Source organism: Pyrgilauda ruficollis, unplaced genomic scaffold (assembly GCF_017590135.1).
Source record: "Pyrgilauda ruficollis isolate IOZ18807 unplaced genomic scaffold, ASM1759013v1 scaffold27, whole genome shotgun sequence".
NCBI lineage: Eukaryota > Metazoa > Chordata > Aves > Passeriformes > Passeridae > Pyrgilauda > Pyrgilauda ruficollis.
In genome coordinates this window covers 8487510-8505382 of record NW_024524044.1, presented here as the reverse complement: position 1 = coordinate 8505382, position 17873 = coordinate 8487510, and the positions used below count along the sequence as shown (strand labels likewise).

Sequence of the window (17873 nt, the reverse complement as noted above, 5' to 3'; positions counted from 1 at the left end):
ATTATGTTTCCATTGCATCAACTCTAGTGACTGGAAGTGCCAAGTTTCAACTCCTCTGAGTGTAAGGCAGAATTACACAGGACTCAAGTCAATGGCAGGTAGACATCTTCCTTTAAACCTCTGAAGCTGACTGTCTCACTGCTCTGAATGGTATCTCTAGACAGAGATAAAAAGGAAAAAAAAAGCCCAAACATTTTCCCCTGTAAGTTTTTTCTAAGAGAAGACAACAGACTTGGGAAAACTCTTAAGCAATCTTTGCTCAAGATCAAATTATTTAGAAAGGAACTCCTCAGAGAATTGTTACACCTCATGCTTATGTGCATATGGGAACCCTGACTAGAACAATTATCAGAATAAATAGAGGTTTTGGAACCCTGGGAAGCATGTAGAAGGGGGGTTTCCCTATCAGACTCAGAGATTGGGTTTTTTTAGGCCATGTAGATACATATCATCAAGGGCATACTATGGCTGAAAATGGTTGTGTTACTAATAAGGCTGGAGAACCTGGAATGGTAAAGTACTGGCCACAAAAACTCATCACTGCTGGTAAGTCCAGGACAGCTGAATTTCAAGCTCAGAGCCATTTTAAATCTTTATGCAGCTGGCTGAAAATCCTCCTGTGTTACGACAGCTTGTGAATTTGTGAATTCCAGTTTGAATTTCTGAATTCCCTGTATGGTTTTGTTTATAGTGATGGCTCTGTTTATTTTCAAAAGGTTACCAGAAAGGCCAACTTTAGAGGGTGCATGTAAATACAGCTCAGACACAGCAGGCTGAGAAATGTGCCCAACACAGCAGGGTGCAGAAGGGGGAGGATCAAGTAGGGTGTAACAGACTGATCAGAGAAGTCATCTTCAGGAGAAATTATGAATGCCTCATACATGTGAGCTATCTGACGTCCTCTCCACCCACAACCACTTGCTTATAAATCTATAGCATACAGAGAGCAGCAAAAAGATCAAGTATGGTGTCAGAGAGAAATCTGGCACTAAGGAATAGAGAGTGAATTCTTGGCCAGAGACAAAAAAACCCCCATTCCTGTTCAGTTGGGTGAGTTACTACATATCAAACAAGCAGGCACAGGGACCTTGTCCTATCATAAGAGATCTCTATTTGCATGTTTGCAGGTAAGGAGGCAAGTCTCTCTCTCTTGGAGAGACTGCTGCCTGCAATGGGATTCAGACCTGCTGGTGGTGCCTGTACCAGCCTCCAGTCTTGGTCTGGGAGGTGTCCAAGCAAAGGAACTTCACTCACAGCTGCTGCTATGGAATAAAGTGATTTCTGTTTGGCAGCTAGAAGGTTCTTGTGCTTTAAGAAATGCCAGTTAGAGGAGCTACAGAAGGGTGAAAAGGAGGGAGACCCGCAGTGAGCTTTTTCCTTTTATATTGTAGATGAACCAGGTATCAGGAGCAGCAGAAACTAAATGAGGAGCATGAAGGTTTTAAGAATCAGATTGCTAAAATGAAAACTGAACTAGGTCTGGACAAAACAGAGCACTAGAGTGGAAAAACAAGCACTGGATGGGCTTAGCCAAAAGGGGAAATGATAAAATAAACAAGTCAGTTCTTCAATTCAAATTCCAACTTTGTGTTTCTGGACAGGGGACTTGAAGAAATTGAAGAGCTGGCATTAAGTTTCTTTGTAGCTGCAGCTGCTCACAGTTATCTGCCTCTGTGTTCCCTGGCAGGCAGCACTGCAGCACTGATAGCCTACAAATTTCCCAGGATGTGAGAAAAGGGCACCAAGAATGACTAATGGATCCAAGATGAACTGGCACATGCCAGCAGACACACACGCCAGTTGCCTCACAGGTAGGATCCAGCTAGAGCACTGCTGCATCCTACAGCTGCAGCCAGCAATTGCTCTGTGTCAAGTCACTGCTGATGGGGGACTTATATGTTCCCTCTGAGAGCCCTACTTCCTCAAGCAGGGCTTTCTGGTCTCTCTGGAGAGATGCTGCTGAGACTGTATTTTAATTGGCTTTCAGGTCCCAAGATACATCAGGCAACAATACCTCACTCTGGTATGTTGCACTACATCCTTGCTTCTCCAAAGTACTGTCATTTTTCAGAGCAAATGCCAATAAAAAGGGCATGATGTCAGGCATTCCATCTGCAGGATGTGCGGCGCTCCTCCTTTCCCAACCACAGACTGATGGACGCTGCTGCTCCATCAATCCCGGAGGGAGCATTACAAATCCTTTCAACACCCATCCCCCCAGTTTCAGTAAAGATCCACTGACACTTGGTGGAAAAAACAACATTGTATTTGATTTACAATTAACAGGATTTACAAATAATGAAAAAGAAACAGATTAGCCATGAAATTAGGATGCCTTTGTTGATGAAAGAATAACTGGCAAAGCACCTTGCTGTCGAAGTCGTATAGCTCAGTCCTAAACAGTATAAAATAAGTTACAGCCCAGGCAGGTTCAGGAATGATTATAGACAAATGCAAGAAGTCGAGTACAAAGCAAACAAAAAAACTGCTCACAGCCTACTGGGCAGGAAACCAGTTCTGGTGAGGCTTTTGATTTTCAGAAACTGAAGGAAAGGCCCACTGACAAATACTAGGAAATTTTCAAAACGGGAGAAAAAAAAAAATCAACAGACAGTAAAAGTCAGCGTGTGACAACCTACCAGGCAGGGAGAGCGGGCGGCAGACACTGCATTGGCTTGCTGAGAGTCAGCAGAGTCCGGGTGCTTGGCAGGACAATGAACGAAGGAGTACAGATGGCAGCACTTCATTAAAATGCTACTTTACTGCCAAAAACTTGCAAGACAAAGAGAAGTAAAGTTCTCTGATGTGCAATACAGCAATTTAAGAAGACGTACCTAACTTTTTGATTTGTACGGCGCTTACCTATATTGTAAACACACACTTTCTGACAAGTTATTTCAATTTTCTTTGCTATGGATTATAGTGTGTATTCAATCAAATGCAGCATTCCAAGGCTCAAAACTGACTGAGTGGTTTTCAATAGATGAGTATATGATTTTTTCCAATATCATAGTAGTATTTTACATCACAGATACAATAAAAACAAGTGATGGTATTTCTAGGACAGTTCCAAGATTCAAATAAAAAATCATCAGAACCATTCTAAAATAGGGTATTATACATAATCAAATCATGTTAAACAGCACACTCTCGGCAAGCAGCTAATTACAAGCATTCTGCTGGTCATGTTTTTCACACAAAAGTCATTCAATAGCACATAAATACTTATTTTTCTGATCTGCTTCTTTTTACAAAACCATTCATCAGATTCACAGAATTAGTACAAGTAAGGCACATTAGCATATATCATAAAACTCACAATAATAACAAAGAGTTTTAAAGTTTTAAGGACTGATTCCTTCTTCGCAGTGATTTCTGAACCGAACAAGACTTCATCAGTAGAACTCTTCTACATTGACATTACTCTTATTTCTTTCACGGCCAACTGTGGTGGGTGCATCACCATTGAGATAAATAATTAAATTTAGAACCATGTGCGGTAGCAAATCCCATTTTTAGATCTTGCAGAGAAATCGGACACTTTGTTCACTCTGTTCATTATGAGCACATACCAAGTTTTAGAGCTCTATGGAAGTCAATTTCCAGTTATCAAAATAAAAGGGGATATTGCATGTGTCTCTGAGTATGTTATTGTTTTCCTAGTACAAATATTGCTTAAGGTAGAAAGGATGCTTTAGTATTGAATTTACTTGCATAATGAATTCTAAATGCTGATGTCTCAGATTCCACTAAATCAAATGAACGATAGGTTTTTCTTCTTCCACCCCCCACCCTGCCCCCAACCAAAGGACTCTCTTTCCCACAGAAGATTCATTTACACACAACACAGCTTTTAATTAGAAGCATAATTTACAGTAAAAATTCTTTACATTACACCTCTGCTATCAAAAAACCATGAAATCTTTCATTTAAAGTTGTAATTATACATTAAAAAATAGAACACTATTTCCTTAACAGGAAGAATGAATTTGAACATCTTCAGATCAGATTTCTTTATTGCGGCTTTTGAGTCAAAGGTCAGTCACTTTATTCTCTAGCGCAGCTGCTATTTGCTGTAAACGGAAGGCAAGCTGCATTTTTTGTGCAGCTGGATCCTCTTCAAGTGCATTTATAATCTGGAAGATATAAACACAGAAAGTTTAGAATAATTTAGTTTAAAATGTATGACATAGTTCTGAGACCAAGTGTTTGATTCTACTTTGGTTGTAAAGAGTCTTTTGCATTCACTCTGTACCAAAGTCCATCTATTAGGCCTGATGTTCTATTTTTTCACAAAGACAGTAAAAATGATTGTGTCTGTTACTTTATCTAAGTTGCTGTAATGTTTCCCATTATGTTGGGATACAAGCAAATTAATAGGTAGTACTTTATCTTGTAAAATATTACATTCCAAGATGGAGCAGGCAGGGGAAGAATTTCCTCAGAGCTATTTAAGAATACGAAACAGTGCTTTTACATACAGTGCACCCTACAAAGTTAAGGGTCATTTACCATCAGTAATTATACCCCATCCCCATGGGCTGTAGTTATGAGAAGCTCCTGGGTGGTCCATGCACAGGCATGTGTTAGGACAATGCAAGGTCTCCTGTGTCCGTAGGCAATATGAGGAATAAAGCCAGCAGCTCCCTTTTGGCTCTCACCAAGAAGTGCCAAGACTCTGGCCCAGCACAACATAGTTCAGGAAAGCAAATAGCTCCTCAGAGGAGCCTCCAGCATCCCACAGCCTCTGCTGCACAGAATATATATATAAGAGGATATGACTCTTAAGACACAAGGGATTTGAAAACAAGAGCCAGTAAAGGTCAGCTGTTATGAGAAGGCTTTTCTTCAAATAGAGTTTTTAGGGCTTCCCAAATCAAATTCAAAAGGTTTTGAAAGGTTTTCATTTCCACCATCCTTTAGGAAAACTTTCCCACCAGCTATTAGATTTCTCCATTAGAAAAATGTGTTATGTGACAAAACCATTCCTTTGCTAGAACTGGCTTTATTAATATAAGTCTGACAGTGTAATCAAGCAGAAACCTTTAGCACTGTTTAAATACTATATAAACTTGCAAGTACAAAGATGGAAAAATTGAGTTTGCCTGTCACTACCTGTGGTTCTTATTACTTCTTGAACATCACTGACAATGGAGATGAATGCAGTCAGAATCAATCTAGCCAATAATTTCACTTTGAAGGGCTGGTATAGTGTTTGCATTTCCAACACTGGAGCAAATTTGTTTAGAAACAATTATTTTAATAAATTTGTTTTTAAAGCATGAAAATATTTTTACAAGAGAGACTTAATAGACATTTATTGCAGTATTTAAACTGGGCCTGATTTAATTTGATATTGTTTCCTTAATTTAAACAATTTTATCTAGCTGTAACTCCTCAAATCTAGACTAAATAATTCATTATTATCTCTACTGGTGACTATATCCTTCATATAAATGTGGACAATTAGAATGTACCCACTTAGTCATTGTCAAGCCCTGCAGAGATGCAGAAGGTACAGCACATGCTGGGAGCCACTGTGTCAGTAATAAAGACAAGGGCAGCTGCAAAATGTTCCAATTTATGCAAATTAAAACATTTTCATGGAAAATAAATAAGCTTGATTAATTTTACTGAATGGTTCTTGACAGATTATCTCCACAATTCTGAATTAGCAGCCTTTTCATCAGATGCACCTCATTGTTACACAGTGATGTACGTGGAAGGGAAGAGCTGCAGCTACGTACTGGGGTGTGCTGGCCTGCCACTGATGAAGTCCCACAGGCTGGTGGCTCTGCCTGAGCTGTGGGTGAATCAGGGATTTACAGTTCAGCTGTCATTCAGGGTCTCCGAGTGTTTTTGTAAGAGGTCAAACTACGGACATATTTGGGAAGGTGCTGAAAGCCAGCTTAGCTCTGGTGGTGAGGGGTGAGGGAATGCCATGGGGCTGGCCTACATTCTTCTGTCTGCTTCTCCCACTGACCATCATTGCAAGACTTCTCAGGGTGATTTGATTTTCCCTGCTTGCATCTGTTTAAAAGCTGTGACAGGCCGGCTGCTCCTGTATAAAGCAGCTGCAGTGAAGGATGCGACTCACTGTCTTTAGTGCTAAATGTAAGTGAAAACATGAACTGTGCTGAGGTGCAAGACTGAGCGAAGAGAGCTCACATGTACTGTGCTCCTTTTTGATTCGGCATCTGTTCTTACTTGCTTTAATTCTGAGAGTTTTCTGGAGGCATTCATTTCCATGGAAACCTTTGAATAAAAGTTTCCTTCTCTCTTTTTGTCTTCAGATTAAGTTTGGAGAGCCATAGCCACAGCCCAGCTACTCTGGGATATTCTTTGTCCCCCTTTCCACAGGGTGTGAAAAACCAAAGAAACTTTTTAAACTGAAGCTGTGAGCCTGCTTTTGAATTCAACAGTTACTCTGCTTTGGTTTACTGTAGGCAGGCACTTCACTTGGCATGGCAAAACAGGGATGGTACCTCACATGGAAGTTTAAAGAGCATTTTAACTAATAAAAAGGTCATGGATCCAATTCCTACAAGCAAAACAAGTTTAATGGATTTTTCCTAATAAAAAAGCATACTGTCTTGAAACCTGTTATAGCTCTGATGACTTTTGGCTCAGTGACATTGTTATATACTTATTAGGATGGTAGAACTGAAGAGAAATGATTTTTAAATCTATTTATCTTTCAGATCTTGTTAAACTATCCATTAAACTACCCCTACCAAAACTAGATAGCCATAATGAAATTGTTCATTTATAAGGACATTATCTTGACCAGTGTAATTGCCAAGCAGGGTATATAACTGCAAGGTTTTTGTTCAGCGTTGCTTTTACTTGATTATTCAGTGAAATCCAGAAGTCACTCCTTTAGACTAATGTTAGCTTTCATAACCTTTTACCATTGACATTAAAGCATGAAAACAAAAGCCATAACTTACCTCATCATAGTATTTGTTAGTGTACTGGTAGAGTTGGTGTAGAGCCACAAGCGTGTTTAAGGAATCAGTATGTGCCTGTTAACACAAGCAGGCAGCAAACATGTCAAAATAGGATCACACACAGCTGAAACTTATGCACATGCACAACTGTTGGGTACAACTGACAAAATTTCCAAATGCAAGCTCTGTGTTTAACTTTTGTTAAATGACACACGGGGCAGAGAAAAGGAGTGAGAAAACTTTTGTTTGGTGATTTTTAGATCAAGACTTTCCCTCTGGTATTTTTCCAGCCTGCCCACAACTCTTAATATTGGAGGGAGAAGATATTTTAAATTCTGAACATCAAACCACAGGCTACAGCTCAAACATCTGTTAGCAGCATGGGTGTGAAAAGCTAAAGCATTACTCAGTACAATCTACATATTGTTGAGATATTAAGCATTGGTTCTGACACGGTCATCATGGGTGTTTGAAATCCTTTCTCCAGCTCTTTTTACATCCTGGAAATTATTCATACTCCACTACAGCAAAGGTGTAATTCATGAATATCATGAGCACATGTACATTTGGAAAAAGCCACCTGAAACATGAAGACAGAAAGGTGGGAAGGGTGTGGGGTGTGTGATGGTGAGAAGAGAGAGAGAGAAAGGACTTCAAATTAAGCAGGAAATAACCCTTCCATTACCTTATCTTCTCCCTGCCCCCACACATATGACTTGTTTAGTGAATGTGCTCTACCTGTCTGAACAGATGTTCTTCATTCAAATGTGTAGGATTCAAGTCTCTAGCTATGCCTTTAGTCTTTTAAGTTAGTTAAGAAAATGAAAAATTGCAAAATATTGCTACTGGCATAAATGATTACCCCAGGGATAAAGCAGCAGAGAAACATCCATCTTCCCTTGCTCTATAAAAGTCACTTTTAGAGCTGGTCAAAATTTGCAGTGTTCAATCACTCCTTCCATGTTAATTTTGATCATAATTTATAATGAAAATAGAAAGGAAGAAGATATCCTGCTGATGTTAAAACATTTTATTGAATTTACTTTTAATCACCAAATGTTCTCATTTTATATACATCTCAATTTATGTAATAAATAAAGTGAACTGTAAAATGAAATGTCACTGCAGATGAGTTTTGTAGTGAATGACTGAAAATAGAAATGCTCTCATGAGGATGTTGATCTGCAAAATGTTAGGTCCTAAGGGCATTGAAATAAACAAACTGCAAAAAATTCCCCAAACATCCTCCTTACGCTAGAACTCTTCAACTAAATTAAGCAAATGAGCAAACCAGCCGGTAAATACACTGCCTTCTTGCTCAGGCTAAACAACATCTTTAGGACTGGTGAGGGACTCTCCGGGTTCTCCAAGTTAAATAGAGTGCTTCAAAGGCAAGAGCCTGCCTGAGCTGAGCTGAGCTGCAGAGCAGACAGGCTCTTTCAAGACTGAAGCAGGTTTTGTAATTACTTTGTTCCACCCGTCTCCAACCAAAGTCCCAGACAGCAACCACCACACTCTGCTCTTCTCCACGTGAGGTAACCCAAATAACCTACAATGCCAAATCTGCCACTGAGCAAGCATGATGAACTTCTTACAGGTACCATAAAGCAGATGTATTGCCCCTGTATAGACAGTTCTAAAATATGCTATACTTAATGTTCATGCCTCTTCTTTAATTTCTGGAATCTAATTTTTGCTGTGGTAGCACTGTGAATTCAGTCACTACTCGTTATCAGTATGATCGATGCTAAAAATCCTCTATATGCTGTGGAGAGAAAGCACAGTTCAAGAGTGCTATAATTTTTCCACAATGGCTGTGAAAAATCCAAACACTGTGCTCTATTCCCTGCATAACTCAGATAGATTAGTGACAATAAGGATTCTTGATTCCATTCAATAATCAACATTTCAAAGGTTGAAATGTTGGCCTGACTACAATGAACAGGAGTATTTCAGAGATTTTTGAAATCATCTGATATTTGCACATACAAAAGACCCCATTTGTTGAGACAGAAAGAGAAGACAAAAAAACCCCAGTATTACACTTGGTTGCAATTTCACTACAAGAAAATGCATTCTATCCTTACCCTAGAAATCTCTGCTAGATGGGTATTCATGTCTTGGTCACTCACTGGCACCATCTGACGAATACCTTTGTAGTAACTGCAAGAGATTAAAAAAGATTTTCAGTTAGTAAAAAAACCTGTGTCTTTCTGGCAATTCTGCTGTTATTTCAAACATGCTTCCTTATTAACACAGGAAGAAGACACAACATACCAATGATTCCTTCAGTAATCTAGTAAGCCTTCCAACATTAATACTTTTGCAGTAGAGGTAAATCGTACCTGATTGTTCAGGAATGTACACAGGAAAAAATCTATAATTGCAGATAATGATTATTTTAGGTCTTAAAACTGTCAAGAGGTTTTTTTTTTTTTTTTTTGTGTGGCAGATCTTCCATGATATTAACAGAATTTCCAATTAGTAAATGAATAAAGTCTGAGACAGCATGGAAAAAAAATGTTTCTGAAAATGTTTTCAGGATTTGATCTCTACTGAGTTATGGAAGTGCAGCATTTGTTAGACAGATCATGTGGGTAGCAAACTGCAGAAAACAGCACCATATTTTCTCCTGAATAAATCTATTCATGTGTCTGTACAGACAAGAATATGCACTGGGTCCAAAGAGAGCTCCATTTCAACTCTGCCAATGCCACCACCAAGGGGATCTTTAAACATTTGGGTGTAACATTTTTAATATTTGACAGCTGACTTTGACTACATCAGCATTCCTTTTTCCTCTTACACAGCCTTCAAATCCTACCAATCCAATAAACATGAAAATAATTGATACTTACTCTTCCACCATTTTCTTATAGTTAGAGATTTCTTTCGCATAAAGTAATTTATTACTTGGAGAATCCTGAAAAATTTAGAATACAGAAAAATGTAGTTATTTATGAACATTTCTAGGAAGCAAAAGAAAGTTAAGAATGTAAGATCAAGCCTTTATATTCATATACACTTGAGCTTTACATATATTAACATTTGGATACTTATTAACATAGGTGGGACTATTTAATAAAAAGATGATGCTTACACATATTATCGCTGAGTTTTACAAAAGTATCAATGCAAGGTGATAATAAATTATTGCTGGACCTGAAATGATCAGTTCTTAAACATGCTTTTTATAAAAGCAGTTGCTATTTTCTCCTTTTTCAACAGTATCAGTTGGCAGACTACACAGAAATACTGACAGTTCACCAACCTGTTAAGTGGTGAAATGTTAACTTCATTATAAAAATAAAAAGAAACGATCAAAGCTGCATCTCCTCAGAGAATGGGTATTGTCTGCAAGGATGCCCTTTGTCTCGTCAGGCATGAACATAGCCAGAATGTAGAATGCAAATCACTTACTCTGCTTAATTTGTGCTCTGTTCTTGTGCAAGCATCCATGAAAGTCTGTGCAATGACTGACAAGGAAGCATCCACTACTTCATGAACATGAACATCAAAGATGAAATGGGGATTTTTCAGTATGTTTACCCAGAACCTAAGAGGCAGGCTACAAAGCAAGGAAAAAGATAAATAATCCTTTTTACACAATAAATATTCTACAAGAAAATCACATGAAATCAAGTATGGGCTTTGCACTTTCACCTCCTCACAACTGTGATGTTTAATTTTATATTTCAATGTTTATACAAGCTTGTCTGGGTTCCATTCCTGAAAACCAACTCTTTACGTCTCTCAGAAAAACTCATATGAGAAGGATCTTGAGCGTCCAAAAGAGCAAGGAAGGATGTATGCATGGTCAAAGAAACTATCAAGTATAGTATTAGATTTTGTGATTTGACAGGTAAATCTAGTTCCATTTGCCTCTTGTTTTAGTCTTCTCTGAGGAAAGACAAAAAGTAAGACATGGCAAACCTGACAGTGACAATCCCATAGGTAAACTGGTTTCATTTTTTGCCTCTTCTAGGCTTACAGGGAATCTTTTTCATCACACAAACATATTATCTCAATTAAAATTCTGAGGATTACAAATGAAAATTACTTTGATTTGTGGTAAGAGTGTTAGTATATACCTGGGAATTATACTCTTATTTCTCTGCAATACATGACTCTGTTCATGCTGTACCTGTTTGTTTTCCAGATGTGAATGGTATCTTCATCCTTGATGTCATGTTTTTCTGCTTGCTCATCAAGAAAGTCAAAGAAGTACTTCACAGCTGGTGGCACCACATGGTTTGAGTTGAGCACACTATGAAAGAAGTCGTCTACAAACTGCTGAAGTGTCCCCTAAAAGCAAATTTTAAAAAATCAGTTATATTGTGTTACAAGCTGAACTCAGCATCTTTTATTCCTATGGATATAATCCATACGATGGCCTTTATCCTGAGTGCTAAGAGTGACAAAAAGCAAACAATTTCTTAGAGCAGAGAATTGCCAATACAGTAAAGACCTCCTAAAGCACAATTTTGTAAATTGCCAATTTGTAAATTGCCAATACAGTAAAGACCTCCTAAAGCACAATTTTATGTTCTAGACTCAAAGGCTGTGACTTCACCAGAGATCCTACGGTTTGCACAGAAAGGTGTGCCTTCTGCTTGACAGAAGAAGCAGAAATTGGTTGCTACATTTTCCTTTCAGGATTGTTGTGCACATTAAATAATTTTTTGACACTTTTTAATGGTTTTGCAGCTTCCTACATCCAGTTTCTCTGACAGCAGAGCACAGCAATTTTTACAAAGAGACTGAGAGGAAGAAGTACCAGTGAGCATTTGCCCTTTTTATTTAAGGGCAAGCACATGGGCCTTATCAGACATCCAGTCTGATTCAGCTTCACAGGATCCATGGAGCCCAAGGAGTGAGGTGTCCAGAAAGGCTGTGTTCTTGGATTCTGGCATCTCCCTGGGTCTTAGCAACGACAACCTCAGAGACTGGCCCCTTGTTTTAGGGAGGACCCTGTTGAGGCCACACAGAGCCCACCCCCAGTCAACTGACTGGCCCTACAGACACCTTTGAAGGGCTGCATCCTCTTTTCAACCATGACTCCAGCTGACAGCCTCCAAACAGGGAAGGGACCCAGATGGCAAGGGGCTCTAAGACATTCTGCTGTCTGCCAGAACACACAAGTCCCAGGGCTGAAGGGGTAGCTGTGAACTCAGCTGTAACACCTCACCAACATTTTATGAGTCACTAAAGCTCCAGACTTGGTAACAGCCTACAAAATGGCTATTGGGAATACAAAGCAGTGGCTTTATTATCAGAAGAAATGGATGCAAACATGTTTTTGGCTCTTCATCCTGAGTCTATGACATCTATCCAAAGACTTTCCTTCATATCCACTTCCACGCTTGGACAAGTGGCCTTAGCTGGAGCCAGACTGACTTCATTTTCACAAAAGGAGCCTGGCTTTGTGGTCATTAAATATTAATTCTTTCTCCATGGAGAAATGTTTAAAAAAATTATTTTGCTCATTGTCAATTCTTCAGTATAGGCACTAAAAATACTCTAAAAGGACTATTATTATTTTGAAACATTTTTTTTTTTGGGTTTTACTGGAACATTGATCACATACAAGAACAGGGAAATATAACGGGAAATACAGGAGTTTATAAAGCATTCAGTACAAAAGAAAAACCCAACAAAGTATTATCTAAACAGGTGGCACAGATCAGAATATCCATCTTTGTCTTGCCAGGAAAATCCTTACTTAACGATCACGTAATCATGGTTCTCAGCTTTGATCAGGAGTTGTACGTTATCTCTTTCCCAGTAATGCTCCTCAGGGCATATTAATCACTTGAAGCCTTGAACACCAGCTTGTATGTGCATGACATATTCCAAATTGCAGATGAACACATGACTAATATTTGCATCTATTTCCTCAGTTGTATCTCAAAATCTGTAGAAGTGAAGTGTAACTACAGCACATCTGAGCCCTACCTTCACAGAAAGAAGTCTGGTCAGGTAGATCTCTGTAATAGCTTTGGTCCTCTCTTTTTCTTTCACACTGCCCCGCTTTGATTTACCTTCATCCATTTCATCCACTGGCCGGACTAGATGCCAGACCTTATTTTCATCTTCCAGGAGTGCATGCCCTAGAAACAGTAATTGCAAAAATTATAAAAAACATCCAACCCCAAACCAGCAACACAAAAGTAATCATATACATATATACATGTTCCCTATCGTTAACATGCCTGTCCTCTTGCCAAGGGGATCTAGATTACTCTGTTCCTGTCCAACATACACAACTCAAGTACTAAATGTTCAATTACACAGAGCTGAAAAAACTTGCTTTTGTCAAGACCAAAGGGAGAGGAAAGAATCACACAATAGGAAAATTTCTATTTGATCATTGTCCTGGTTCAAGCCAGGACAGGAATAATTTTTGCAGTAGCCAGGAGGGGTCATGGCTGGGACATGGAGGTTGGACTAAATCACCTCATGTCATTGTCACAGGTGGGGAGAAGGGAGTTTCCTTTGGGGAGAAGGGGTTCCTTCCAGTGGAATAAGTGTGGAGGGTGCAGTGGGGTAATGCCACTTTCAAGCAGAAGGGAGCAGTGGGAGTAGCATAACAGAGGGAGCAGTCAGGTACTGTCTGTGGTTGGGGGCTTCCATGGTGACCAATAGTGTTTCTTTTCTTATATCTGCTGTCATTAGTTTTCTTTTCTCATCTCTTTGCTGTTTCGAGTAAATTGTTATCTCAACCCATGATTTTTACCTTTTATGTTTCCCATTGTCCTCTCCATCCCACTGCAGGGGAGGGGGAGGGGGAAGTGAACAAGCAGTGCATGGCTTGGAGTGGTAGAAGAATAAATTGGATAATACCATTCCTAAATCACAACAGTCATGTAAGCACAATATGTGTATGTTTTGAGGTTCATACAATTAACTTCTTTTCTTCTTTGTGAATTCTCAAAGACATGATCAAGTTATAGAATCTCAGCTAGGTCTGATCCCATAGCCACCACAAAAATAAAAATTGCAGCCTACTCCTGGTACAACCTTTTCTCTAGGTAACACCGTTACAATTCACATCTTTACTCCAGTTGCTGAGGTCAAAGTATGGTACCTCAGTTCAAACCTTCCTTTTATCAGCATTTGATAAGCACCACTTGACTTTGTAGCTGAGTGGAGGAAAAATACATCCCTTCACTGAGATGACATGAACTCCAGCAGCCAGAGATAATGACTGAAGCAAATTCATATACATTATAATAAGTTTTTTTAAAAATTTGTTTGTCAGTATTCATAGTTTAAACCAGAGGGAGAGACTCACATTGTGTCTGTTACAATCAAGCAGAAGCAGGAGTAAGCACTTGGATGATAATGACAGCTTGTCTGGTTACAGTGCCTCGCTGTGCTACCTGGGGCTTGGCCATGCACAGTGCGGGGCTTGGACCAGCGATCACACAGTGCATAAATGCAGTGTTGCATTTCAGCATCACACTATTGCTCAGACAAACTCCATGCCTAAGGAGCTTCTGTTACAGACAGTTCTAAAAGAGATGATACAATTGTTTTAACTTGTCATTAATATTCCTTGAAAAGGGTTTCTGTGTCACTTTCAAATCTCCTGGTTTTGTTTGTTCTTCCTTTAATCCCTGAACTTTTGCATCTACTTGGCATAGTCCCTAAAATCAATGGTACTTTTCCAGTGGAAGTTATTGAATCAGTACATTTAAAATCATTGACATCTTAAAAATATGGAAGTTATTTTCCCATAAAATTGTGATTCAGCCCCACTGTACAAATTATTTTGCATTCTGCTAAGTTTTATGCCTTAATATACACTACTAACATAACTGAATCCCAGTTACAGCACAAAATATCAGTTTTTAATTGCATTAACTTTGACCGTAATGGTTAATTAACTAAGTTCCTCAACAGCTACATTGAATTTCCCAGTTTGCATGTACATTTGATATTTTACATCACAAGGGAAAATAACATTTAAGAGTAATCTGGCTAAGCCAACACTTTTGCTTGAATCTACTTTATATATTCTCATGAAAAGCATTAGTTATGCAGTCTTCTGGGACATTTACTTCTTTTCAACAAGGTAGGAAAGAAATATAAATCCCACATTAAATTACATTGTCCTTTGAGAGTCCTTAATTCAACTTGGAAGTTCATGTGAATGAAGCCAGAAAAAATAAAAGCTATCACTTTATTTTGAAGCAGTTGTGATTTCACAATAGATGCCATTCATAGCAATCATCTGCCAGTGCAGTAAGAACCACTGCTGGGCATGAAGTATGGAATTTCTTTTGCAATCCCTGTTATTCACTTTTGGAAATTAACAGATCAAATCATGCAGTTGGACCAGAAACTATATTCCAGCCTTATGTCAGTTCTTTGGTACCCTCCTGCTTCCTGCTTTGAATCAAAGGAATTTATTCTCTCTTTGCCCTCCTGATGGTATATGGTCCAGTTTAACTTTGGACAGAAGGGAAACAGCTAAAGTAGTTTCCACTGAGATCACTGGCTCTTACATGCAGCTGAGTTTGTTCTGTGTTTGTTTAGCAACAGCAGAATTGGCTACTAGTGGAATAGTAGTTATTTCATAGGAAAGTAAGGATCAAGAGACTGCAGCTCAACCGGATGAACTTCTGCAACCCGAAGATCTCACTTCATTGCTATAAATAGCAGGAAGAAAGAGGAAGAGAAATTCATGGACCAACAAAACATGTCAGCAACATAGTTGCTAAGAGAAAATAACAGTTTTATGAGATAATATTTTCCTCAATGGGAAAGTAGGAAATGAAGAAAATAAAAGATAGGGGGAAATACCTCCTTTTTATCTCCTTAGTTGCACTAAGCATCAAGCTGTAAGCAGGAAGAAGATTGTGTCCAGGGCGTCAAATGCTTCCCCCTGAGCTCTTTGTCTTGGTCCTTGGACATTCTTTGGCCAGTATAAAATAATTATTCGGTGTTGGGGGGAGTGTTAATGGCAAAAATTGACTGTGCTGACTAATTACAGTGGTAGGAACCATGATGTAAACATCAGACAAAGCAGCCCCTTTCCCCTTGTGTGACCTGCAGCAAATTATCTTCCTTCCAGTCTCCCCTACCTCATGAATACTGTTCCATGGAGATGGAGGAAGGGCTGCCCTAACAGATCTGCTAATTAGTATTTCTGATCTGCAACCCTGTGTCTATTTTTATTCATAATTAAAAAAGAAAAAAAAACCCAACAAAACAAACAAAAAAACCCCCCAAAACATAATATCATGAAAAAACAGCCAAAAAACCAGAATGTGTTGTTTTGGTTTACAGTTCAGTACAGACATACTAGTATGAAATTGCTGGAACCATTCTCCTTCTTGACACAAATTAGTAACTGCATTTATTGTCTCCAAAAGCAAAAGATGCTGCATTTAATTTGCCACAATCTCCAGCTTCCAGTGTCTTCCTGTTAAAAGCTCTGAATAAAAGCAGCACAGAAGCAATGCCAGGATTTAGAGCAACATCTCTGAACATGGTTTTACATTTTCGGTCGGTGCAAAGCCTCCTACTTTGGCTGACAGTCAATGGCTTCAGCTGACACTTCTCAATGCAAAAGGTGCAAGTTAATGAGACTGAATAAAAGGAAATCCACTTCGTCACAAGCCTCATTCATAGTCAGGATAGGATTTCTGTTTATTCAAACCCTGTAAATCCCTGTGCCATATAAATGTGTATGTGTGGGAGGGGAAGCCTCTGATCCTCTCCTCTCCCTTTTATACACAGTGTCTCACAAATCATGGTCACAGCAGGCTCTCATTTTGTACCAGCTTTGTAACATTTTATAGCTTTCCAATAGAACAAGTTGGCACCAGATAGCTCTGAGGACCTTACAGTGCTAAAGAAAGCAGGGTAGCTTGGCATGAAACACTGTCATCCCAAATTTGTACTCTACCATGGTGCAAGACAGGTGTAGAGAAGAAACATGGTGGAAGCTGTTAGCACTTGATACTTTGGGATCTGAATTCTCTGCAGACTTTTCCCTAACATACGAGAGCCCTTGTGTGATTGCACTGTCCCCAGAAGTCTGCTTTTCCTTTACAATTTAGTATGCCACACAGACAACTAATGAATTCACCTTGGAGTAGAGATATGCTCGTTCAAAGAGCTTCACCATACTGAATCATATTGAACGATATAACTGCAGAGAAGAAGGAAAGGTAAAAAACCTAACCCAAGAAAAAAAGAAAAACACTAGATCTGGTCCTCTACTGCCTGCCACAAGGGTAGAGAGGTGAAGAGGTGAAGACTGGCAGTGCAGAACAGAAGGCTGACCACTATTCTCTATCAAGAAGCAAAGGTTAAGGGCACCACCAGGCTCCATTCACAGTCCACTCCACTTGTTTAGAGGTGCGGTGACCATAGTCCCAGCCACCAGTGCAGCCAAACTGAACGGGGACTAGGAATCAGCACCTTGCCTGGCTGCACTCCACTGCCTTCTGTATTAAACTGGATGGCTTTTTGAGTTAACATGCTGGGTTGGCACCTGCTGTGACAGAACAGTCACTGCTTGGCCAGCTATGCCAGGCACTTGGAGTAAAAGGGTGAGGACAGAAGCAGCAGTGTAGACATGACCATTAGAAGACTCATCTTTCTGGTGCAAAAAAGTTACAAAAGAAAGAAAGCAGGAGAAGAGAGTAAAAAGTAAACAGTACGTAATTCTGCCCATCTTAATTTCCTGTCCAACACCCAAAACAAATGAAAGTCTGAACCTTTCTGCTAAATAGCTATATATGTCAGAGCTATCAGCTGAGACCCATCTTTTTGAAAAATGTACATTTCTGGCATATTATTTCCAACCTGTTTAACTGCCCAGCCCTCAAAACGTATTAAATCTAAGATCAGTAAATCTGTTTAAAGGAATGAAACTATTAGGTGAAGTAATGGCCTTTGCAATCAGTG

General features: G+C 39.2%; 1 protein-coding gene across 1 annotated transcript in view; it reads right to left on the bottom strand.

Moving 5' to 3' along the window:
• Positions 1 to 2248: 2248 nt before the first annotated feature.
• The window catches only part of PLXNB2 (plexin B2), a 241864-nt gene continuing 226239 nt past the window's right edge, over positions 2249 to 17873 (bottom strand). The window contains exons 32-38 of the mRNA XM_041471550.1: positions 12906 to 13060; positions 11095 to 11255; positions 10371 to 10518; positions 9809 to 9873; positions 9038 to 9113; positions 6951 to 7025; positions 2249 to 4136 (exon numbers count right to left, since the gene is read on the bottom strand). Coding sequence (XP_041327484.1) covers positions 4032 to 4136; positions 6951 to 7025; positions 9038 to 9113; positions 9809 to 9873; positions 10371 to 10518; positions 11095 to 11255; positions 12906 to 13060 — 785 coding nt within the window. The 3' untranslated portion in view covers positions 2249 to 4031. The remainder of the gene's footprint in view (positions 4137 to 6950; positions 7026 to 9037; positions 9114 to 9808; positions 9874 to 10370; positions 10519 to 11094; positions 11256 to 12905; positions 13061 to 17873) is intronic.